Raw genomic sequence first — 24,071 nt, 5'->3', positions numbered from 1 at the left:
AAAAAAAACGTGAAATAAAAAATAAATTATAACGCCCGCACTTGTTCCTCCATACATTAGCCGCTTTGACAAGCTCTTCAACCCCACCCTTATCTTCTACCGCATAAGGTTCAATTTACTTAATCCTAATCACTTTTAAATGGCCAGATTACAAGTGCCACTTCGGGTCAATTGAATTTTAGGGTTTTCAAACAGTTCGGTTGCGATACCCTCTTGAATATATTTTTAACAAATGTCGCGGCGGATTACGAGCCACAAAGAGATATGGGGTTTTTTATCTTTTGACTAACCCAGATCGTTCAAAATTGGACTTTAATTCGATAGTAATAAGATCATTGATGAGCGCAATAAAAAGAAGTGAAGGATGGTTAATGGCGCGGCGAGGTGCGGGAAGAACAGACCACTTTAAAAATGCAGCGGTAAATTAAATGTAATTGTTCTCTCGTTACGGAGGGGACGGATGTGGGTTTTTTATGTCCCGTTTATGACTGATGCTATTAGAAAGCTGCATGTGGTTGGAATTGCTTTTGATATTGTGTCTTCCTGGTTTGATTGTTGATGTCTGTGAAATAAAACTTTATTTATTTATTTTTTAACAAACATGCCGTATGTAATATTGTCACATATGTTGTTAATTTATACAACGTGACTAAAGTTAGTTTTATTATAAAAATAAACTTTACAAATTTAAAATATTTCAAGTTATTTCAACTCTGAAAAAAACTAAAATTTAGATTTCAAGTTATAAATTTCCTTATAGCGTTTTTTATTTTACAATTATTACATTCTATATAGTGCTGGTATTTGAAACATTTTAATACGTTTTCAATAACGTAGCCTAGAGACTTAAAAATGAAAATATTATTATGCTTATATTGATTTAAGATCATGATTTATTATTTTATAAGATTCAACTTAGCGGGGTTTTGTGCAATAAATATAAAGTTAGTACCTAAACAGAGCGTAAAAAATAGCCAAAAGAGCATTATTGGACAGATTAATAAAACAATCGCCAATCGCCCAAAAAACGCCTAATGCGGTCATTGTCATGTCCGTGACAAAGCAAACGCAACAAATGTGACAATGACCAAAAAACTGGCCGGTCACCATGACATAAGGTGCGAATGTGCACCAATTTGCTGGCCATTGAATGACACGCTTCACTACTTCAATATCATAACGTCATATGTCATCATAAACCCCATGAATATGTCACGTTATAGTGTTAGGGGTCTAATAAGTCCCCAGCTTCCCAGTGTTCCATTTGTGCCCACTTGACCCCCGCGCATAAATTATGCAGATAATCTGAACGGAGTCTGAATATCGAATATAGACGAGGGAGCTTTTTCGTGTGTACTTAGAATAGCATATTATCGGGGATATAAATTGCATTATCTATTCGTGAATTAAATTAAAGAATAAATCTTGTGTATGAAAGTTGGCTCGCTTAAGTTATTGGGAAATAAATTTACTCACTGTAACAATCTTTTACTTTTGGATTTTAGCCTTTTTTGCAATTTCTTTTTAGGTAAGTATTCTTGTTATAATACGAATATAATAACGAGAAAGTTTTAATGTGATTTACCTAAGTTTGAAATTTGTTTTTAGACCATTTAACGTTACTTACCCGCCTGTCTAATTTATCCAAATAAGGCTAAAATTATATGACATAAGTATAAAATGTATTTTCAGTAGGCATACTATGGTATACCTATTGGGTATCATTCGTATGTATCACCATCACCTTTGAAATCAACCTAGCTTCCTACAATACTGGCATCACATGTACTTGACTTAGGTATACACATTGACAGACAAATACGAATTTAACATCAACAGCTCTTGTAAATAGACCCGTATGTAGGTAATTATCTAATTCTAATCAGTAAACTGTTTGAACGTTCAAATCACAAAAACGAGATCTAAAGAACCGTTACATCACACATGAGAAAACCACCGAACAAAACAGGAGCAGATTTATTCTAAAAAACTCGCTTATCTCCGCTTAGATCTGATTTACCCCAAAATTAAGAATAATCCCTAAAAAGCTTGCATAAATAAAACATTTGACACACGTGCATATAAAACGGCATAATTTCATATAACAAATCCTAATTACATCGATATAAAGTCTATTATCATGTAATTTACTTTCTAAATTATGTTGGTTCTGCTAGAGAGCGTTAGATCTAACGTGTAAGCGTTTTCAAATAAGATCACCCGGCAATCTTATCTGTAACATTGCAAAGTTCTTATTCCCTTCATATATACTCTATTTTAGCTTGACGAATGTAACGCAAATGTTTGTTTTTCATCTAACGCAGGTGCAACATTTGCATTTTGTGGACACTCGCGGTTATATTTAAAGAGGTAATAATGTGGTTGGCGGCGAACCAAATTTCGGGCGCGGACTTTTGTGCTTATTTTGCTGTTTTTTATGCACTTGATAAGGGTGAAATGGTAAGTACTTAAAAGATAACATTTAATGTTATTGTGATGATAAATTGTGGTGGCGAATTACTGCTTTTACTAGCAAAAATTAATATAATAAATGATAGATTAAATCCATCAATTAAAAAGCATTATATAAAATTAATGCCGTTTAATAAAGTATAGTTCAGATTTTTTTGAAAACAAAGGTTGCAGCACAGCAAAAAAGTGATGTAAATTATAACCAGTTAGCATAAAAAAAAGGAAGTACATTTTAGAATCAGAAAAAAGTCTTTCGAATAATAATAATTTAATTAATAATAATTAATGATAATTTACGTTATCCTCCGCTGAGACCAATTCATTCATTAAAATAAATTAAAATTTCCAAGTTTTTATTTCGAATTGAATAAACGAATCCAAATTAAATTCGGCACTATAAAATTTGCGAAAAATAATTTCTCATCAGAAATTTAGCAATCAGGAATTTAGAACGTCATTCTTAAAAATTAAGGTTTTATTCCGAAAAGCACACATTAGTTCACCATCATACAATCTTAAGAAGCGACATTCAAACTTAAAGAATTTGAACTAGTGATCCAAAAGACTCGAGCCTTTGGAGCTCTTTTTTTAGGGCTCGCCTCATTTCTTGACGCCTAAAAGGCTAAAAGCCTATTTAGCTCTTTAGCCCCCGAGCCTAGTTCTATTTAAGAGCCTAGAATCTTGGGGCTAATAACCTAATTAAGCCCCTAAAAAAAGACCTATTTAGCTCTTTAGCCCCCGACCGGCTGGCCGGGCTTAATAAGGTTATTAGCCCCAAGAGTCTAGGATCTTAAATAGAACTAGGCTCGGGGGCTAAAGAGCTAAATAGGCTTTTAGCCTTTTAGGCGTCAAGAAATGAGGCGAGCCCTAAAAAAAGAGCTAAAAGGCTCGAGTCCTTTGGATCACTAATTTGAACTTTATTTGATATACGCGCTTTGTATCTCGCCCGCACTCAGGCAGAGTGTGAGCTTCACTGAAAGTAATATCAAGTCAATATAACCCAAGAACAAATTTTTAAATTTCGCATCCCGCTCAAGAAAGCAATCAAGCTAAATACGCTTGGGTCGGCCTCAGGGGTATTTTTTACCTAATTCAATTAAAAACCCGCCACTCAAAAGCGTAGCAGTTAATTTGCTATTCGATTTGTTACTAGAAAAACGCCATTAAATGTAGAACAGTTATTTCGACGAAGGTGTTATATGTAAATGGGTCAAACAGATCACTGTGTTATGTCTTTCCTGTGGACATACACAAGAGTTAAGGGCTATAAAGGTTAATTTTCTTATTTAACCCTTATCCACGTGAAAAGGTCCTCCTTTTATTTAGAGAACTATGATAAAATCATTGCTTACATGCCCACAAGCTGTTAACTATTGCCCACAGGAGAGAAAACTAGTGTGTTATCGCGAACAGCACATTTTTCTCTCCTGTGGGCTATAGTTAACAGCTTGTGGGCGTGTAAGCAATGATTTTATCATAGTTCTCTAAATAAAAGGAGGACCTTTTCACGTGGATAAGGGTTAAATAAGAAAATTAACCTTTATAGCCCTTAACTCTTGTGTATGTCTACAGGAAAGACATAACACAGTGATCTGTTTGACCCAAATAGGTCATTCTCGCTTGGAGCCCGTGCTCGCGTCTGGTTCATTGAACTCTTTCCTTTGTTTAAACTATGATGTGAATTGGAAATTGAATTTTCAAAGTTTGAACAACATGCATTGAAGTTATTCGTTCTACTAATATTGTTGACGCTCCATCAGTTACGGCTGGCATTTGTAAGTGATGGAAGTTTTCACTTACATTCATTAAATCACGATCAAATCTGGAGTAATTACCCATATTTGGCAGTCTAATTCATATTTTTAATACGGAAATATGTTACTGAACTATGATCAAATTCGAAAGTTACCTATAAGAGTGGATTGCAAAAAAAGTGTAGTTTTCACAATCAGAAATGTCTTCAACAATAAAATATCTGTAAAAAAAAATATTGCACATACAATGATTTTAAACACTCTTACATATAGTGTGACTCAAATGCTAACAGGAATTATAACTAACTCCTATTTATAAAACCATTTTTTTAATTAGGTACTTTTAGTTTACGGTATTTTTATCAGAACTAGTGACGGCCCGATCCGAACTTTAAGACACGTCAATTAATAGATCTAGAAATGATATGGATTAGTTATGTCAGTGTCAAATGTGACGTCTATTTTTTCAAACAAAAATGTCAATTTTGACACTTACACATCTGATCCATATCGTTTCTAGATCTATTAATTGATGTATCTTACAGGCCCATTCGGATTTCGAGATAATCACAAGATCTTGAGACGATTTAGAGATCAACTAGATCTACATTAGATATCGACTAGATGTGACTTGGATATCTAAGTCATAACTTGTCGAAATCGTTCAAGAGGACCTCCAGAATCGCGGAAACGTCAAATTTGACATATCCATCTTACAAATATCTTTAAATTATCCGTATCGTAACTTGTTGAAGTCTAGTAGAAATCTAATTCATTTTCCGAATCGAGCCGTTAAAGTTCGAATCGGACCGTAACTCAGTAAAGCTGATTGTAAAACTTTGGTTGTAATTACGAAAACTTCATCAGTTTTCGTAATTTTCTTTATCGCCTACGAAAATTGCGCGTAGAGCCACAGCCGCTACGACGGCTACGGCCGTAGCGCGTAGGCGTAGCAATAGATTAGATTTATAGGCTCTTGCTGTCCCGAGGAGCAATTCGCACTGGCCAATGACTTACGATTAAATTGATATCTTGCGTCTCTCTTACTCGCACGGATGCACGTGAATGAGAGCAAGACCGGCATTAAAAAATATGTAAATCTAGTATTGTTTTAATACTTAACGAGGCGTATCGTGGTAATTACAGCTTTATGTCACGGATACGTTTGCAAAAAACGGCACAATTTTTTTGAAAAAAAAAAATTTTTTTTTTCAAAGTCGGGGTATGATTAAAGAGGTGGAGGGGGATTGTTGAGTAATCAGATCAATATTTTTTAACAAAAGGTGAGGACTTTTTAAATGGATTACTCCTGATTCCGAGTATAAATAAAATTTAAAATTTTCCTGAAACACCCTAATATGTTTTCGCCATATAATTACATAGGTTCACAAAATAACAAGTCAAGATAATGACTTTTCAGCGGCGCCATTTCCATAATGCACTGAAAAATTGGAATTCCATTTAGCCTCTTAATTAAAATATTCAAAGAGAAACGGCGACTGAAAATGATTCAGTCCTTTCATACGAGCATATTATGTACTAGTAGGCTTGGATGCAGATGAAAAAAATAATGCTTTTAATAGATGTCACTTATAGAACATGCTTTTAACAAGCATTTTAATTTAAAACATTCCACTCAATTTGATTATCAGACTCGAGATTTACAACAAGCGTTTTTCTAACGATACATAAAAAGTTTTAAGTATAAAAGTTTTTATTTTATATAAAGAACACTGTTTAAAAAGTACACCATTTTCGTTAATTAGGAACGTACGAGTATAACTAAGTCTAAAACGAGGAAGGTACAGTCTACTGATGTGCCGTCGGATCGAGTTTACAAAATTCAACGTTGATAAATTTCCGAAACAACCTCCTTAATTTTCTATGAAGTTTTCCTGAGATTTCCGAGTACTATTCTTTCTTTTTTTCTTAACTTCTTTGAGTGTCTCACTGCTGGGTAAAGGCCTCTCCCCTGGTTCTCCATAACTTCCGATTCTGTGCTTCCTCGGGCCAGTTGTAAAGGTAGGTGTCCATGTCATCTCCTTTTGGGCGCGCCAACGCTTTTCTAACTTTTCCTCATTATGTAAATTTTTCCGCAACTTTTAGCACCGTGTAGAATAAAATGTAATGCTATAAAACATATAGCAACAATAAAATGTAATGCTCTTTTATAGCAACAAGTCGATAAAAGCTTGCACAACCCTTTTGTTTTCCAAGTTGTGGAACTGACGGCGACGACCGCTACTCGACTGGACTGCAAAACTAAAATGGAATAGAAAGAAAAGTAACAATAATTAGTTGGTAAGAATGGTGGAGCTTTTTAGCGATAAGACCGTCTGATACCTCTACTTGAGTTACTGCTTTTTCTGTATTATTTTCTTTCTTGAGGTATCACTACACCTTATAAAACAAAGTCCCCGCCGCGTCTGTCTGTTTGTGTGTTTGTATGTTCGCGATAAACAGCCGTATTTGAACAATGAGATACGTTAATACTAGATATTAAAACGATATGGATTGGATCGTTTCAATATCTAGTATTTGACGTATCTCATTCGAATACGGCTGACACTCAGAAAACGACAGAACGGATTTTCATGCGGTTTTCACCTTTCTATAATAGAGTGACTCTTGAGGAAAGTTTAGATGTATAATTTAATTTGTTACCCGTTCGAAGCCGGGACGGATCGTTAGTGACTAGGAGTGCCATTCGAATTCTCAAATTTATCTCATTTAAGTAAATGTTGGTCGCAGCACAATTAACTCTCTCGCGCTGATACACAAGTGAGTCGATTTTTATTTTGTATGCGATTTTATTTCGGTATATTTTAATAAAATTTGCCTGGTTTGAGAAGCTCCTTTCGTCTGAGCGGAATAAATACCTACGGAATCAAATCTTGTCTCGACAAAATGAATGTGATTTTCCGTTACAAAAATTCCATACGTTTTCAAAACTCAGAGGAAGATTTTTTAAAGACGGTACGGTAAGACCACGTAAGATGTACGGTAGAATTGCGCATATATTGTACAGAATAAAGGACTCTATCTATCCACAAAATTGTATCAATATCTGACGAAAAAAAACATAATTCGCGATGTATGAGCGAAATACTCTAGTAGTTATGACAAAATGAGAGATACGTAGTTCGGTTATTAGCAAAATCCCTCTGAATGGCTTGTTCTCAAAATTATTCGATGTATTCAAGTTAGGGTTCAGCAATACAATAGTTCCTATAGTTAATACCTATCCATTTTCAACACTATGAAATGCAATGTATTCCAAACTATTAAGCCTATTTGTAACTCGCCAACATTTGACTGTGGTGTAGTTTACGAGACAATAGAGAACTATAACAAAAGGAATAATGACGCAACCTACGATCTTGGGCGGCAATCAGGCTTTAAAAATCTGTTATTGATTTGATACTGTTTGATTTTACTCTACAAACAGTATAATAAATAAGCACGAGACTGTGACAAATGGCGTATGCATATCAGCTCAATAACATATTTTCAAAATCTAAATGACCCTCTTCGTAATGCTATTAATCCTAAATAATGCTGGGCGAACGAACCGCCGATGTCTCTGTCACGCTAATATGGAAGAGTGATAGAGAGAGACTACCGTATCGTTCGTCGTAGCAAACGATTGGCACCTTGGCTAGGCACCCTTTTGTTTGTATTATCCTCGTTCTAAAATATCCTACCTATATTTAGGATAACAAAAATACTGTTTGATATCTGAACCCACGCTGAGAATATTGTTTGTATTGAGTTATACCTCAATAGGTACTTAAGTTACCTGCGGCATAAACGTAAACAATATTACATTTTTATTATTCCACAGTGAACCAATCTGAACAATACTATTTTTACTAAGGCAGCTACTGCCTTAACAGGTGTACCTACCTAGTTAATGCCTTACTTTTCTATTCCACACAGTACCTAAGTACCTCAATCAATCTGTACTATTCCAGCTTTAATAAAACAGCTACCTACTGTCATAACAGGCTTACCTACTTATCGGTGAGCTACATATGACATAAAATATCCTCTGCATTCGCTTTGAAGCAATGTTCCGTTCATATTCACGTCACAGCGCGCTGTCTCCACTCTACTTTAGACATTTAGATATCTCTATTTACGAATACTGAGCTTCAGTGCTAGATATTACCTACTTATATTTTATTTGGCATTTAGTGGGGAAGGTGTTATATGTTTATAGGTTGCTATTTATTTATTTATTTTGTACGGTGAACCACAGCTTCACCGTACAAACGTACAACATTTATAGGTTTATTCATTTTTAGGTCTATTAACACATATAATATTATTATATAAGTTTTTGTACAAGACTGTTTGTTGCCTAAATAAATAAAAAAAAAAAAAAAAAAAAAAACTTTTACCTCCCTGGATATTTACATTATTAACCATAGCTAATATGATGTCGTCCCCTTTCGATCCTTTCGTCTTAATATCCAGGGGCCTATTGCATAACAAACTACAACTAATACCTATTACAAGCGGAACTCCTTTTCTAATTTCACTTATTAAATAAGGAGTTCCGCTTGTAATATTAATTGTAGTTTGTTATGCAATAGGCCCCAGTGCCTACATATTCTTTGATTGAGTATTAATTCTACGAATTTATTTGTTTTATTTTATTACAGTGAGAATGATCATTGAACTTTTTATCGACCGAACTTTCTGTGAACATTAGTGTGTAGGTAGTCATATCCTCCTGACGACCGGAGTCCTACACGTAGTACGTAAGCTCTAATCAAATTTTAAATTATTGTCGAGTTAAATTTAAACCAGCAAATTTTGATTTCCAGTCAGGAGGTTAAAACGATAAACTAGTTCGGTACTTTACCTGTATTGTTACACAAGTGCAATCAGCTGCAGTGTTAGTTGAACCCCCTACTCGCCCCCTACATACAAACTTGCATGCTGAGGCGGTTAAATATCTCTGCAGCTGTCTGTAGGAAGGTAAAGTTCGTTCGATAGAAAATCGAGGCGAAATTAGAGATCGCACTCGGCTCAGTTCATTTTAGACCTAGCACCAGTAGTAATAGACAAATATTTACATAATTGTTTATGTTAAAGCCTGATTTATTTAGATATCATTTGCAAATTAACTTACAGTACCTACCTAATGATTCGTGCGAAGAAAGAGATTTGTCTTTCTTTATTTTATACTTCTTGAATAAAATACAAGTTAAATTACATAGCTGCGATAATTTAGTGGCGTTTCAAAACTCTCAGGAGAATATTCTTCACTGCATTTTATCACTTAGGTACCTACTCGGTAACCGGGTTTACCGTAGTAAACCCACGCTGTAACACAAAATCCGGCGTTGCAGTCCCTACGGACAGACAGAATAGTAATTTACTGCATTTTATCCGCGGCATAAACTTCGTTTTTAGCTCAATATAGCCCAAGCTATCAGTCATTTCCATTTCATTGCCCATTCCTATTAAAACGCCGCAAGTCCCAGCGAATCTCCTACAGATACTGCCTTTTGCAGTACAAGCAGTAATAACTATCGAAGTTGTCGTCTCTGTGTTCAAGTCTGCCACTCCTGCCAGCAACTCTGCCTCGTTTGCCTTTGTTACGCGACGCGGCTCACTTTACTAAGGCTTATTTGTGTCAATTGTGACGTTTCACTGCACTAGAATCTATCTGTTGTGGTTACTACATTCATATGGTTTCATGTATGTGTTGCTGTTGTATAAATACAATCTATTAGTTGATGACACAAATAGTACAAAGGTTATGCCCGTAGCAAAAGTGCTGAATAATATCTAATGACGTGGCGTGGCACACTTTATTTACTTACACATAAAAAAGTGTTATTAAATAGGTATCTTTTGTTTTTTGTCTAAAGCTGAACGTGAGACTTTAAGTAAGTTTAAGCTCGCACAAATAATCAATCATCAAAATACGTTCATTTCATGAGAGTTGTAATACTAGTATAGTTATAGTAGGTATGTAATTCTATCGAGCAAAGCAAAAAAAAAACGTGCTATTCTAATTCTCTCGGTTGTGATAGATCCCTATTTTTCATTATTGTATAAATTACGTACTTACCTTATGTATGTTTGTGATTAAAATCCTAATTTGTATATTATCTTATAAATGTGTTCCGTAAGTTAACGGGAAATAACACGTCGGCACTAATGAATGAAATCTCTTTCAAACATTTATAACTTACTCATAGAGTTATAAATACGCGCATGTGATAATCCTTAAATTTCTTAGTGGGGCCTAATTAAGATCGTTGAGACGTAAATGTGGCAATGTCAATGACATCCGGGCAGATGTTGATCCCACTTGACACTTCGACCATGCCAATGTCACGCATCCTTGCTTCAGTCATGTGTGTGATATAATACATTCATACCCAGTATTCATTCTTATAATTTACTAACGACCCGCCTTGGCTTCTATTGATAGGTGAAAACCGCATGAAAATCCGTTCAGTAGTTTTTGAGTTTATCGCGAACAAACATACAAACTCACAAACAGACAGACGCGGCGGGGGACTTTGTTTTATAACGTGTAGTGATACAGACCGCGTAATTTTTTCGTTAGCTTTTACGGTTTTGAAAACATATGATTCAACGTAATTTTTGAAAATAAATGGTACTTATATAGGATAATTTCATAACTCAAATATATACTTAAGTGTTTCCACTCTACAGAAATTCGTGTTGCATTTTTTCGCTTGGTATAAAGAAAAATAGAGCCGTACGAGTATTGACACAAATAGATTAGATTAGATTAGACATATTTATTTCTTAAAGAAAAAGACACAGAATTTTACACACAAGATAAAACAAAGGCTTTCACTAAAAGATAATATAATTTAGATAATATAGTTAAAATAAAGTTTATTATTGCTAGCATTAAAAGAGTATTTTTAACACCTGCAAGTTTTAAAATTGTTTCCCTGGGTTAAAATATTATTTTAAACAGATTTTTTTTATAAAATGACCAAATAAAATACAAAGTAAACAAAGAAGATTTACAACAGAAAAGTAGTGATAAAGTTTAGGATGCATGTAAAAAGACCAAACACAAAGCACAAAGCACTTAACTCTTTCACTATAACTACTCACATGCTTTCTGCACTAAGTGCTTCAGAATACCACAACACACACATGAACACTAACTTTCATCCCCACAACTACCTTTCTTTGGTTCTTCAAAATTTTACATTACGCAACAGAACTTAAGGTCGATTTTAGCACAGTTAGAGACGAAATGTACCCTTTTGTGAAGAATTGCTCGCTTGGCTGGTTCTGCCTTAGGTGAAAACTGTGTGCCGATGTGAATTGTCTTCCACAACATTGAGCTTCATCGACAAGCCAGTTACAGGATCTCGTAGCTTGATTTGCATATTGAAATTTATACCTTGGGTGTATTAATGAAGGTTTCAATTCGCAAATCAGTCTTAACCGTACATCGCCATATTAATTTTAATTACGAACACAATCATTAAAATAGCGCGCGTAAAGTTAATATGGTTGTAGTGAGATATACTTAGTTTGTGTGCTCTATGGATATTTTTTGGCGTCCGTTTGACGACAGTAAACACTATAGCCAGTTTCAATATTTACTTTTACTTATTTATTATACAAGTCATCATAAAAAATAATTTGGATAAACATACCTATATTTTTTTACGTGGGTATACATTTACACAGGTAAGTAGGTATATATAATATATAAGCTTTGGCTCAAATGTATACCTACCTATGTGAAAATGTATACCCACGTAAAAAAATATTTTTATTTTACGGTATAATGCAGAAGTCATTAACAGTTAGGTCGGTTGTTCAATGTTTCGTTTTACCGAACGAAGCTACGATGCCATTTACAGCGGAAGTCGGAACTTATGCAAATTGAAACAAAAGCTTAGCATGCAGATTGCCACTTGACTCGCCCGGGCACATGCATACCCGAAAACTCCTGTTTTGGGAGGAGCAAATTAATTTATTAAAGTAACGAGGGGAGGCCTTTGCCCAACAGTGGGACACCAAAATAGGCTATGAAAAAAATAATAATTTAGGAATACTATCCCTCTATCCCTTTTAAAAAGGAAGTATAGGTACTATCTCTTGAGGGCTAGATAAACGGCAAATATTCATTCACTATTTTGATTTTAAACGACTGCCCAAAAAAGGAGTGTATTGTTTTTGAAATAACAAACTTATGTTAATTAGTTATGTACAATGGACCCGAAAACATTAATACATACAGGAGAGCAACAGGCGCTACAATCGAAAATATAGAGAATAACAATGTAAGACATTGTTGGAACTATTGAATGTCCTAAACAAAACATTGTAGCTGGAGCACGCTGGAACTCCAGTAAATAGTTTGGGAATAAACTAAAAAGGGCAGTAAATAAAATAGAGAAAATACGTAAATCTTACTGGTCGCGCGCCGCGCATAGCAATGAGTCGCCTGCCTCGAGCCAGCCCGGCTTTTCGTGGCTTTAATAAAATAAATAGTTGCTATTTATTACGCCTTCAACGGTTCTTATTAATTTTTGCATATAAACACGTTCTTTGGAACGTACAGAAGTAGAGAAGTTTATGGGTGAGTTGCACCAAACCGTCTATCACCGTAAACGTTCGCAAAGTTGTATTAGTAAGTAGGTATATTAGTCAAGTTAGGCCAGGTAGCCTAACTTACCTACTCTAAGTAAGGTTTACTCGGGTAATTCCGAAATTCGGATAATTCCGAAATTCAGATGAAAATCACCCTTAATTCCATCATAATACTTTTATTCTCTTTTCGGAATTATCCGACCGTTTTCGACATTCGGAATTACCCGAGTAAACCTTACCTACATCTAAGTGACGCCTCGCCAAATAAGCATTTATTAAATAAATAAAATTGAAATATTATGTAGACGGAAAGAGTAAAATCCAATCTAAACCAATCAACGATAAAAATAAAGGCAACTAAGTGCAAAATGGTGTACCTGTGCAAACAATAAAATAAATTCCTTTGGCTTTGGAGAGATATTTCTGGCCAAGAGCCTGCAGTGTTATTATAAGGCTAAGCGCGCTAGTTTTATTATATCCTATTATAACCGCTCTCCTAGAAAAGATATAAGGGGTCTAGGTAATCTGGATAAGTTAGGATAGCAAGTTTCCACCGCGGAGTTTTGCGTTCTTTTTCAGCATCGTGACGATTTAATAACAGCTATATAGTATATTTTAGCAGCTAAGTGGCACTAAGTTTGTTACCGTAAAACGGGGAGAGTAGGTTTCGCGGATAGAGGTGGGTTATGAATGGGGAGAGAAAGTTTGAGAGGGGGGTGAGAAGGGATTTTAAGGCTACTGCTACAAAAATAATGTATTCCAATTTAAAATGGAGCTATAGTAATACGCATAATAAAAAAAAATCGATCCAACAATCTTGCAAAATCACCTTTGTATGAAAACCCCTCTCACCCCAAATACGAGGCACTACGGGGTGAGGTGGGTTTTCCTCTTTATCGTCAAAGTTATGAAATGGAACTACCCAAAATAAAATAAAAACTAAAATACAAAAGTCCGGAACACTTATAATATACACCATTCAGTTTTCATATGTACAATAAAAATAAAATGTTATCGAGGTTTGAATTTCAGTTTTAACCCTACTCACCCCATTTTACGCTATAGATTCTTCAAATAGATTTATTCTGACTTAAGGTCACTGTGGGCAAGTCCGTCTACAAGGCAAGTCCGTCAACACGTTATAACTTTTGAATTTGAAGGCGTATGCGACTTTGGAGTCCAGTCGAGTAATCAGTTTTTCACGCTAGTTCCGTCACTGTAAAACAGATGGCGCTGTGACAACCAACTTCAGAGCAATCCGCCTCAACAAGTCATTTCGTGTTTTGAACTCGAAGTCATAGTGCGACAACCGTTCGAAATTATTTTTTTTAAATAGTTTTTGAAAAGATTGTGCATCAGAAAGTAACTACGTAGGTAGCATAAGAACCAGTTGTCTTTATTCTATTTTTAAAATATCAGAAATTAGCTTAGTTTTGTAATTATACGTTCCACAATTTATCATATTAAAATTTGACTAAGTTGGAAAGTCCGTCTATTATGCTCAAGGCAAGTCCGTCATATGCCGGACTTTCGTTAAATCAGAGATTACCAACTGTTTTTGCGACTTTAATATTATAACCATTTGATAAGGTATCAAAAAATCCTCCTGACTTTGCACATGATGTTACTTTATTAAATTTTGATCTCAGTAAATTAAAAGAAACGATTAAAATTCATTTTAAAATTACTATTGATCTTTTATTTCGGAAATCAAAAAAATAATTATGTTTAAATATTTTCCAAAAAAGGTTTACCACCCCATCTTGGTAGTATATGCCGGACTTGCCTTTGTTTTAGAAAAATGGTGTTTATTTAGAATCTGAACCGTATATTGACAAGTTTAAAATACACTTTTCATTGTCTTGATCCGTTCTTTTTAGGAATTTGACTACGAACATATACACACCCATAGATTGGCTGATATCATAACTAGACGGACTTCCCTTAAACTGCACGGGAAGTCCGTCTACTCGCCGAATTTTAAAAAATGTCATTGTTTTTGCTTAATTTGTGCTTGAAATGATCTGTCACTAAGGCTAAACTATTAATTATTAAATTCTTCATCGTATGCGATTACAAGCAGTAACATAGGTGAATAATTAACGGAACTAGATCACTCCAAAGTCAAAAAAAAATAAAGTATGACTTCGCCACAGTGACCTTAAACAAATTATTTGTTAAATAACCTAACCGCCGAAATACAGATCCGATGTTGTAATAATTGTTTTCCATCGTATTTTCTCGGAAACGTTCGTATTTGTGATGCTACTTCAGTCAGTCAACGCCAGTACTTCTTGTACCGAGACTGACGGAAATAGCCAGACACGTTCATACGTTTCCGTGAAAATACGATGGAAAATAATTATGGACTACATGTACACTGTACTGATTGTACAGTCGACGTCAAAGATATGTTTAAATTTTTTGCCTTATTACAAAGGAGTAAGGTGCATAAGTGTAAACATATCTTTGACGTCGACTGTACATACCGTTCGGCCAGAACGTAAAACCTTCCTTGTTCGATTGTTCCAGCCTGAGCATGCCAGGATACGGCGGCAGCTTGGCCGCCGCGCTGCCCGGCGCCGGCAGCGCGTGGGAGCGCCTCGGCGCTGAACTGGTGCTGTCCGGGCTGGTGGCGGCGGCCTACTTCGCCGCCATGGAGCGCCGCTGGACCGGCGCCGCGCCCGCACTTCTTGGAGCGGCTTACTGCGCAGCGACGTTTGTCTCTGTAAGTTTCAATTGATGACGATATATTTGGTTTTACCTATAGTTTACTTGGTATAGGTAGGTACGCAAATTAATAAGCGCACGCCAAAAATAAATAAATTTACAGAATCGGAGCATTTAATGGACACATGCACATGAGCACATGGGAGCACAGTATTACCTGCCTATAGCACATTTCGCGGCACAAAACATCAATATTCCACATTCCTCGATACACGTGCAATTGTACAAAATGACAGACAGCATACCGAGATAAATCGCGCCACATGTGCCTGAATAGCTCCTTTTGTGCGCTATCACGGACAAAACACCGTAACCGCCATACAAATCCAACAGTCATAAGTCGTTTTACACAGGACTCTCTCCTTCCGCCCGCTACCTGCTTTTGTGCTATAAGGACGCGGACAGCTGGCTGCTTTACAACAGACTTACATGTAAAAAGGTTGTAAGTGCGTATGGGTCTCGTACGTTTTTGCTGCCTTTTTAAATTAGGTGGGTTTTGGACATCTGTCTCCTGACAATGCAACAAAAAACGATCGACGTCTCGTCTATCTGCTCTGATTTTAAAACGGTGTATTAAGAAATCGAATGTGAGATAAGACATTTTTCAAAAAGGTACTTATCTAAACTAGTCAGTATCTATTGATTGTAGAATTCGCAAATTCTATGGAAGTTTTTATTCAATTTATGGTAGAGCATTCACAAAGTATTTCAAGGTGCAAAAACCATAAAAAGTGGTGAAAAAAACGCAATGGTGTCTGTCATACTATTTGATTGCGCCATATTACAATTAAATCGTTTATTTGGGGCCCTATTTCACTAATTTAATAATAATAACTCACACCTGACTGTCAATTAGGTACCTACCTAACGCACATTCACCAACAGAAGTAAAGCACCGGCGAGATGTTATAAATGATCTGAGCGCATCTTCGTCGAGAATAAAAAAAACCGGGCAAGTGCGAGTCGGACTCGCGCACGAAGGGTTCCGTACCAAATGCAAAAAACGGCAAAAAAAACGGTCACCCATCCAAGTACTGACCCCGCCCGACGTTGCTTAACTTCGGTCAAAAATCACGTTTGTTGTATGGGAAAAATCATGTCATGGGAGCCCCACTTAAATCTTTATTTTATTCTGTTTTTAGTATTTGTAGTTATAGCGGCAACAGAAATACATCATCTGTGAAAATTTCAACTGGTGACAGACGGACGGACGGACGGACAGCGGAGTCTTAGTAATAGGGTCCCGTTTTACCCTTTGGGTACGGAACCCTAAAAAGCGTCCAGGGGATTTTAAATACCAGTAGCACAGAACAGGACCACGGGACTGCTCAGGGGACCTAGCCAATATGACAATAGTTATTGATAGAGAACGCCAACCGAAACTAAAAAAGACTTAGGGTCGGTTGTACTTACTACTGAGTAACGTTAGTCAGTCCGCCAACTGTGGTATGCAGCTGGCCCTCAGATGATAAAAGCACAACTATTCTATTGGTTCAGGTTTCTGTATCATCTAACCACCTTCCTTTATTCCAGATGCCATCACTAAACCCAGCGCGATCGCTAGGCCCATCCTTCGTCCTCTCCCGCTGGGAGAGCCACTGGGTGAGCTGGGTCGGCGGGCTCGGCGGCGGCGCGGCCTGCGCGCTCCTCCACGAGTGGGGCTCGCGGCGCCCGCGCACCTCCTCCCGGGCCTCCTCCCCCCGAGACCTCGACGATGATAAGCCAGCGTTCACACACTACAGACACGCTCCGACTTACTGCGCGGCCTCGGCCCCAAGGCCGGATAATGCTGAGCCGCTGTATTCGGGGACGAAGAGTCTGTACTGCAGATCGCCGCCGCCAGCGAGGCACACGCTTCACAGGTCAGCCGGACAGCACGCTCACATGTAATTATTGTTGTGCTTGTGTGATTGGTCTCTTATAGCTGGGGCTATTTACCAACTGAATAGTAGAGTCTGTGCGGAAAGAGAAGAGTCGTAGAATGTATGGGATCCGATACATTCTACGACTCTTCTCTTTCCGCACAGACTTAACTTACGTAGTCGTGAGTTTTAAAGATTACAGTTGGTGAATGGGCGTCCAGTTTAAATATATGAAATCAATAGTGGTGTCATCAAAAGGAAGCTTATTTATACTACAAATGTCATATAAGTATTTTGATATGTCATATTGTATGTGTTACGTACGATACTGAAATGAATGTAACGTACCTAATTGAACTTAAACTGTGCTTACAAAAATTGGCTTGTTTCTTTTGAATACGCCAATGGTTCTTATGAAAAAGTAGCCCGTACTTAATTATAGTTGCTTAGCTACGTAATGGTTTCAAAGAAGTGCTGCAAAGAGATATACCTATGCATGAGTATGTGCTAATAGGTATATTAAGTTGTATGTGTGTTTTGGGCTAACAGTCTAGGTGATGGCGTATGCATACTTGTAGCTCTGTGTACGACTGTGGTGTTACTATGAGCGGTATGGGACACATTTGTTACTTCACAGTTGTTTGCTACTTGATATTATTCTCACACGGTGCGTTGTAGTTGTTGTGCGGAGCAGATAAAACTAAGCAAACACCGATACAAATCGATATTGCTTCAGTCACGCTTATGTTTCCGTATGTGCACAATTAAGGTGTATCAGTCATTCGATCATGAGTCAGCTTTAGTCACTAACCTTGTTGTGAACAAATAATTTTTAGTTTTATATCTGCCTCTCATTCCCAGATCACAATCCGTCTACAGCAAAGGCAGCAACGCCACCACCGCCACCAACGGCCCGACAACCGGCGCGCCGCTAGTCTCCGCGCAATCCTTACTACTACGGCCGCACGCGACGCTGGCGCACGCTCACGCACACGCACCGCACGCGCAGCACGCGCTCACGCATAACCAGAATGCGCACAACGCGCAGCGGGAGCCCGCGTACGGGACCGCGAATGGAATCAGACCGGGACCTGCTGGTGAGTTTACTTTTTTCTTTGTATACTTCCGCAGTCGTTTTACTCAGTAGGAAGACTACCCACAAAAGAAAACTGTAGGCAAACTCCGACTTTAGAATTCTCAGGACCAAGACTACTGTTACCTAAGAAAACAGGTAACCGAATCAAGTTTGAATTCCGTAGGGTACCATCCGCAGACTGCATTCTAAGCACGTAATACGCAGACGTAAGTTTACTATACATGCTCCGCACACCATCTCAAAGTGTAGAGACCAACTATTTCCCACATTTCACATTTACAGTGATACTTATATCCCTAAGTTCAAGTAACAAACTTTCACAATTCACAAACTTTCAGAGTAACAAAATACATATCTTTGAATTTTACTTATTTGTTACTCCTTTTCCAGGGGCCCCGGGCACCGAGCGCCGCGACTCCCTCTACAGCGGGCGGCGCGGGCCGCTGTCCTCGGAAGACTCGGCCTACTCCACCTACTCGCGCTCCAACTACCGCCCCGACCACTACTAGCGACGCGCTTCGCAGCACAACATTGCGCTGCTCTTCGACGTCTAATGACGTTGCCATTACGTCCGTCTGGACGTTAATCCGGACACTGACATGACTGACACCTGTGACAAACGTTTTAGTGCAACAGTGATTTTTAAAGCTAATGCTTTAAGTGCTGCCGATTGGGGCACGGACAAAGTTTTACAGACAGACACCGCTGTGTGACAAGCGAAATTCCAAAAGTGTGCATACAGCGGGTTGTGCCGAGGTATTTGAACAAATGCAAACGTATGTAAGCGGCCTCAGTGCACGCTGCACGCTCCGCCGAACGCCCCGCTGAGCGCTCGACACCGAGGCTATACACTAATGTTTCATCATCGTAGTTAGTAGTTAGCATAAACAAATAATTTAAATTGTCTTACCATGTGATGGCAAAACATATTACTCGTATACTAGGTACCTAGAGTCAGTCCAAAGTTAACTCTGCACCTACTTGGTAAGCGACAGAGTAGGTGGAGCCACGGTAAACGTCAAATTCCTATGAAAATGTAACGTGTCAAAGTCGGTGCAGTCTGTACAGAATGAACTTAGACGAACTCTACCTGCTTGTGGTTAAATATGAAAGGCACGTATTTAACCGGTCAACTAATAAATCGAATTTGGGTAGTTTAAAAAAATAGATATGGGTACTAAAATTAATAGTTTGGCAACAAAAACAGAGCCTTAAAATATATCAATATGAGTTGTATTTTAATGCCGTTACAGCTTTAGATTATTTTTAGGCAGATACCAAGTATTTATTTGGCAACTGAATTATTATATTGGAGACCATTTATGAAGCACATTTTAAAAAGAAAACGGCATTTTAAATGTAATTCTTTTAAAATATTTTGTTTGGTCACTACACGGTCAACCTAACACGCTCCTCCTCGCTTCGCTCGTCGTCGCACAGGTGCGACGACAAGTCAAAAGATAGGTCTGTCTTTTGACTTTGGCAGAACACAGTGGTAACTATGGAAATTGGTAATTAAAAATTGAAAGATCTAATGGTATAATGGCCATTAGGTGTTTCATGATTAGGAATTTCGACTATAAGTATACTGACCATTGCGCATTGGTAAATTAATTTGAGGTGTTTTGTGTAAATAGTGACCAATATTCATTAAATTTAACTGCTTTCGTATTTAAATACTGCCTGAAACGATAATTATGCTCAATATGATTACTTAGATGTGAACAACTAGATGATAACCAAAATGTATGATCGCTTTACAAAATTAATTGCCATCCTATTATTTTAGACGCCAACTTATCATTTCAAGTTCCCTATAAATTATTTGGGTGGTTTGATTTTGCTGCCGTTTTTTTTGTTAATATGATGCTTATATTTGAGGCTAATATAAATTTATTGGCGTTAAAATATTAATGCACAGCCAAATTATATTATTTTATGCCCAATGAAAGTTCCTGTTTAATATTTTAGTTGCCCGGTTAATAATAAGCCAATATGAAATAGAGTTTAATCCGTGAATAACGCCTATATCATTCGATCTAAAGCTCATGTCCTCACACAATTGAAAAAAGGTAAATAAAGAATTAATGGGCTCTCTCCGTGCGAAGCGGAACAGGCCATACAATCGAGTCTGCGAAAAGGAAATGAGAGGGCCAAAGTTAGGCTGAGGTCTTCGAGTCAAAAAGTTTGGAGTCTCCAAAATTAGATAGATTATAATTGACAAGATTGTTTATCAGCACTAGGTGTAAAAGATGCATTTTATACTTGTTATTATTGTATTATTACAACGAATTAGTATCGTAGAAATGCCATCTAACTGTATTATTAAGCGTATATAACGACTGTATTATCTTTTTAACTACTAACTTTCAGAGAGAAAATGACATGGCCATTTAATATTGTGGTCTCAAATATTTGCATAAAACTATAATTGGATGACCTCCCATTTTGTGTTACCTACCTAAGTAGGTATGTGACGATTATGTCCAAATTTTGGGTTAATTCGTTCCTAAATAAACGAAATAGATTTATTATATTTTCTTGCGAATATTTTAAACAAGTCACGTTTAAGGTTTACTGGGGTAATTCCGAATGTCGAAAACTGTCGGATAATTCCGAAAGAGACTTTTATTATGATGGAATTAAGGGTGATTTTCATCTGAATTTCGGAATTATCCGACATTCGGTAATACCCGAATACACCTTATACGGATCGATGGACTTTCAAATATGAGTTGCTAGGTATGTAAGTACAGTCAGCAACAATTCTTCACACAGGCCGACATGTTTAAAATAATATGTAGGTATGTATGATCTATTGCGGAATCCGCAAACCTAGGACATAATTAATTACCTAAGGTGGGATAAGACTATCACCAGGGTAAGACTATCACTTGTATGGAATCCTCATACTGTTTGTCTTGTCCCGAGCAAAATAAACTATGTTAGGCTTACCCCACCTTACCTTGTAGGTGTGAATGCGATTCCGTAGGGTTAAAATTAAAATCTCACTTTGTCATCTTTAATTAGTAACTCAGGGTTACATCTGTTGACCGTACATACTTAAGCAGGTAGTATAGGTAGATATACTACACTTACCGTACCTACATTGTTTTTATACGGCATGTATATAGCTTTAAGTAGACATATGACTAGCAATAAGAGTTTAAAATTTGGCTATGAGGACCAAATGTAATCCTGAAATGTATATGTAATTGTTGATACTGTTATAAATGAAATAAATCTCTAGCGTAGAACAGTGAGTTGCCATATATGTTGACATTTTAGTGCCATAACGAAACTTCCACTTTTAAACCTATACCTTTTACTGTGCCAACTAATTTTTGAAGTTAAAGACTTACTAGGATAAGGGAATTAGTTACCTAAATTGTATATAATGGTATTTGTAAATGGTTTACATTATAATATTATATTTATAATTCAATTATCAAGTAAGCTATACCTAACAAATAGTAAGGCGCTTCGGGCGACCTTTTGAACCAAGTAAACACCTTTTTAAGTAAGTTTATATAGTTTTTTTCTGTGAATGCACAAAAGGCTTTGCTCAACTAACTCGAAATAAATTTAAATTGTATTTGATTTTATAATGCCTCAATCATAAAAACCTTTCTGAATGACTTTTTAAACCATAATTGTAAAGTTATACCTAGCGATTCGAATAAACTATCACGATGTATTTCTTAATTCTAAAAATAAATGTAATTTAAATAATCAATCCCAAATTATAGCACTGTTTCGTAGTATAAGTTATTACCTCCATCCGAATTTATTTGTTTTTAAGGGAACCTAGATTTTTTCAATGTAAACCCTTAACTCAAAGTAGGTAGGTACGTTGTTTTTCACATTATACGCATTGAAATCTTTAATGAAATTAATGATTGGCGACAGTTTTAGGTGTCACAAGATTTTATGCCATGTTTTTTAAAATAATAACTTGTAACTACGAAATGGAGTCTTGGCCATCGTTAAGATTGTAAACCAAATTGCTATCTACCTAAGATTAAAGTATTTGGTATTGTAAATAAATTTTACTCAAAACTTACTGGTTTATTTTATTTATCAATCATCATAGTTATTTTGCTTGCTTTATGGATAGTTTGAACTGTCCTTGTAGCTATAAAATTTCACCAGACACTTAGGGCCACTTTGATCACGGTTAAACCCGGGTTAGTGGGGTGGTGCAAGTGGCTCTTAGCAAAATAAGATTTGAAAAAAATTGTTGATGACAAAATGTCATATGTAGGTTCTAGGTACAATAAAACAGCCGATACAGCAGCACACATGATTTATTCTGAAGCATATCGTTGAGTACCTCATTAAATCGATACTCGGCTCAGTCTCCGCGCCACCGGCCCGGCTCACGCTTCATACATGCAATATGCAAATTTCATAAAAGTTGGAAAGTTCCAAAATCAACCCTTTGACCGCCAAAGATGTCATTTGACGGGTTATTCCCACTAGTGGGAAAAAAAATCCCAGTAGTTACCACTGGTAAGAACTTGGTGGTAACTAGTGGGAATAACCCATTTGACGCGTGCAGCTACAGCTCAATATCCTTCCTTCGTGCCTTTCGACAAGGTTCAGGATGGCGCGTCGCATACGATAGGTGTAGCGTTCACAGGGTTAAGGAAATTTCACAAAAATTAACCCGTCACCTCCCACCGCGATGACATTGAGTCACGCGTTTTCATAAAAAATGTAAACAGTCAAAAACGAAAGGGTTTTTTACGCTCCAAAGCGCTGGGAGGTGTAGAGTTAAAGGATCTTTTCAAAGTAGTTTTCCCGTAGAAATATCGACATCTGATGAGAACTTTCTTAGAGATTTCGGGGTTGGTTCCAAAGTAAAAGTGATATAGATACCTATAGTTCGTTTTTTTAGCATTAGAAAGAAGGTAAGCTATCTTGACACGTCTTTTAATTGAAAACCGCTTTTTAAAAATCAGTAACTATTACTTATGATATGAAAGCAGAAGAATATAAATGATTGTATTAGATTCATAATTGTTAAATACTTGCCGTGACTTATTTTTAAAAGTGTTTTTCAATTAAAAGACACGTCAAGATTGTTTACCTTATTTCTAATGCTAAAAAAAACGAACTATAGCAAAATATGGCTACGGGTTGAAAAAACACATGTATGCTGTCACCAACTTCTTGATGCTCAGTAATGGCTCAGTATGAGGTAGTGCCTAGCACTCAAATGACATTATTAGCGACCATATAAATAAACCTATGCTACTTACAATTCTTACATGCTTGATAGACTAAGTATTACGACAGAATAAATGACAAAACAACATGTTTACATTAATTAAACTATCAATGGTTTTGAGCTTATAATATGATCATCGCAGATGTAGTCATAAGAGAATTCAGTAATAATCGTAATAGGTACATTAATTAGGTAAATGTATGTACCTAATTAATAGTAAAAATTAGTATGATAAGCTAACGCATATTTCAACATTCCAACAATTTACAATGCTATTAATGTGAGCTTCGTCAATGTTCCATGTATAT

General features: G+C 36.6%; 1 protein-coding gene across 2 annotated transcripts in view; it reads left to right on the top strand.

The window, feature by feature from the left end:
• The window catches only part of LOC134789697 (neurogenic protein big brain), a 157,664-nt gene extending 138,533 nt beyond the window's left edge, over positions 1–19,131 (top strand). The window contains exons 3-6 of one of the 2 annotated variants that reach the window (XM_063760313.1): positions 15,375–15,570; positions 17,106–17,434; positions 18,296–18,531; positions 18,921–19,131. In XM_063760313.1, coding sequence (XP_063616383.1) covers positions 15,375–15,570; positions 17,106–17,434; positions 18,296–18,531; positions 18,921–19,039 — 880 coding nt within the window. In that variant the 3' untranslated portion in view covers positions 19,040–19,131. Of the gene's footprint in view, positions 1–15,374; positions 15,571–17,105; positions 17,459–18,295; positions 18,532–18,920 lie in introns of both variants that reach the window. The other variant, XM_063760312.1, reaches the window with a different exon arrangement.
• Positions 19,132–24,071: the final 4,940 nt, after the last annotated feature.

Source organism: Cydia splendana, chromosome 4 (genome assembly GCF_910591565.1).
Source record: "Cydia splendana chromosome 4, ilCydSple1.2, whole genome shotgun sequence".
Lineage (NCBI taxonomy): Eukaryota > Metazoa > Arthropoda > Insecta > Lepidoptera > Tortricidae > Cydia > Cydia splendana.
Note: the sequence above shows the minus strand (reverse complement) of the source record. Positions and strands in the feature narration are given on the sequence as shown.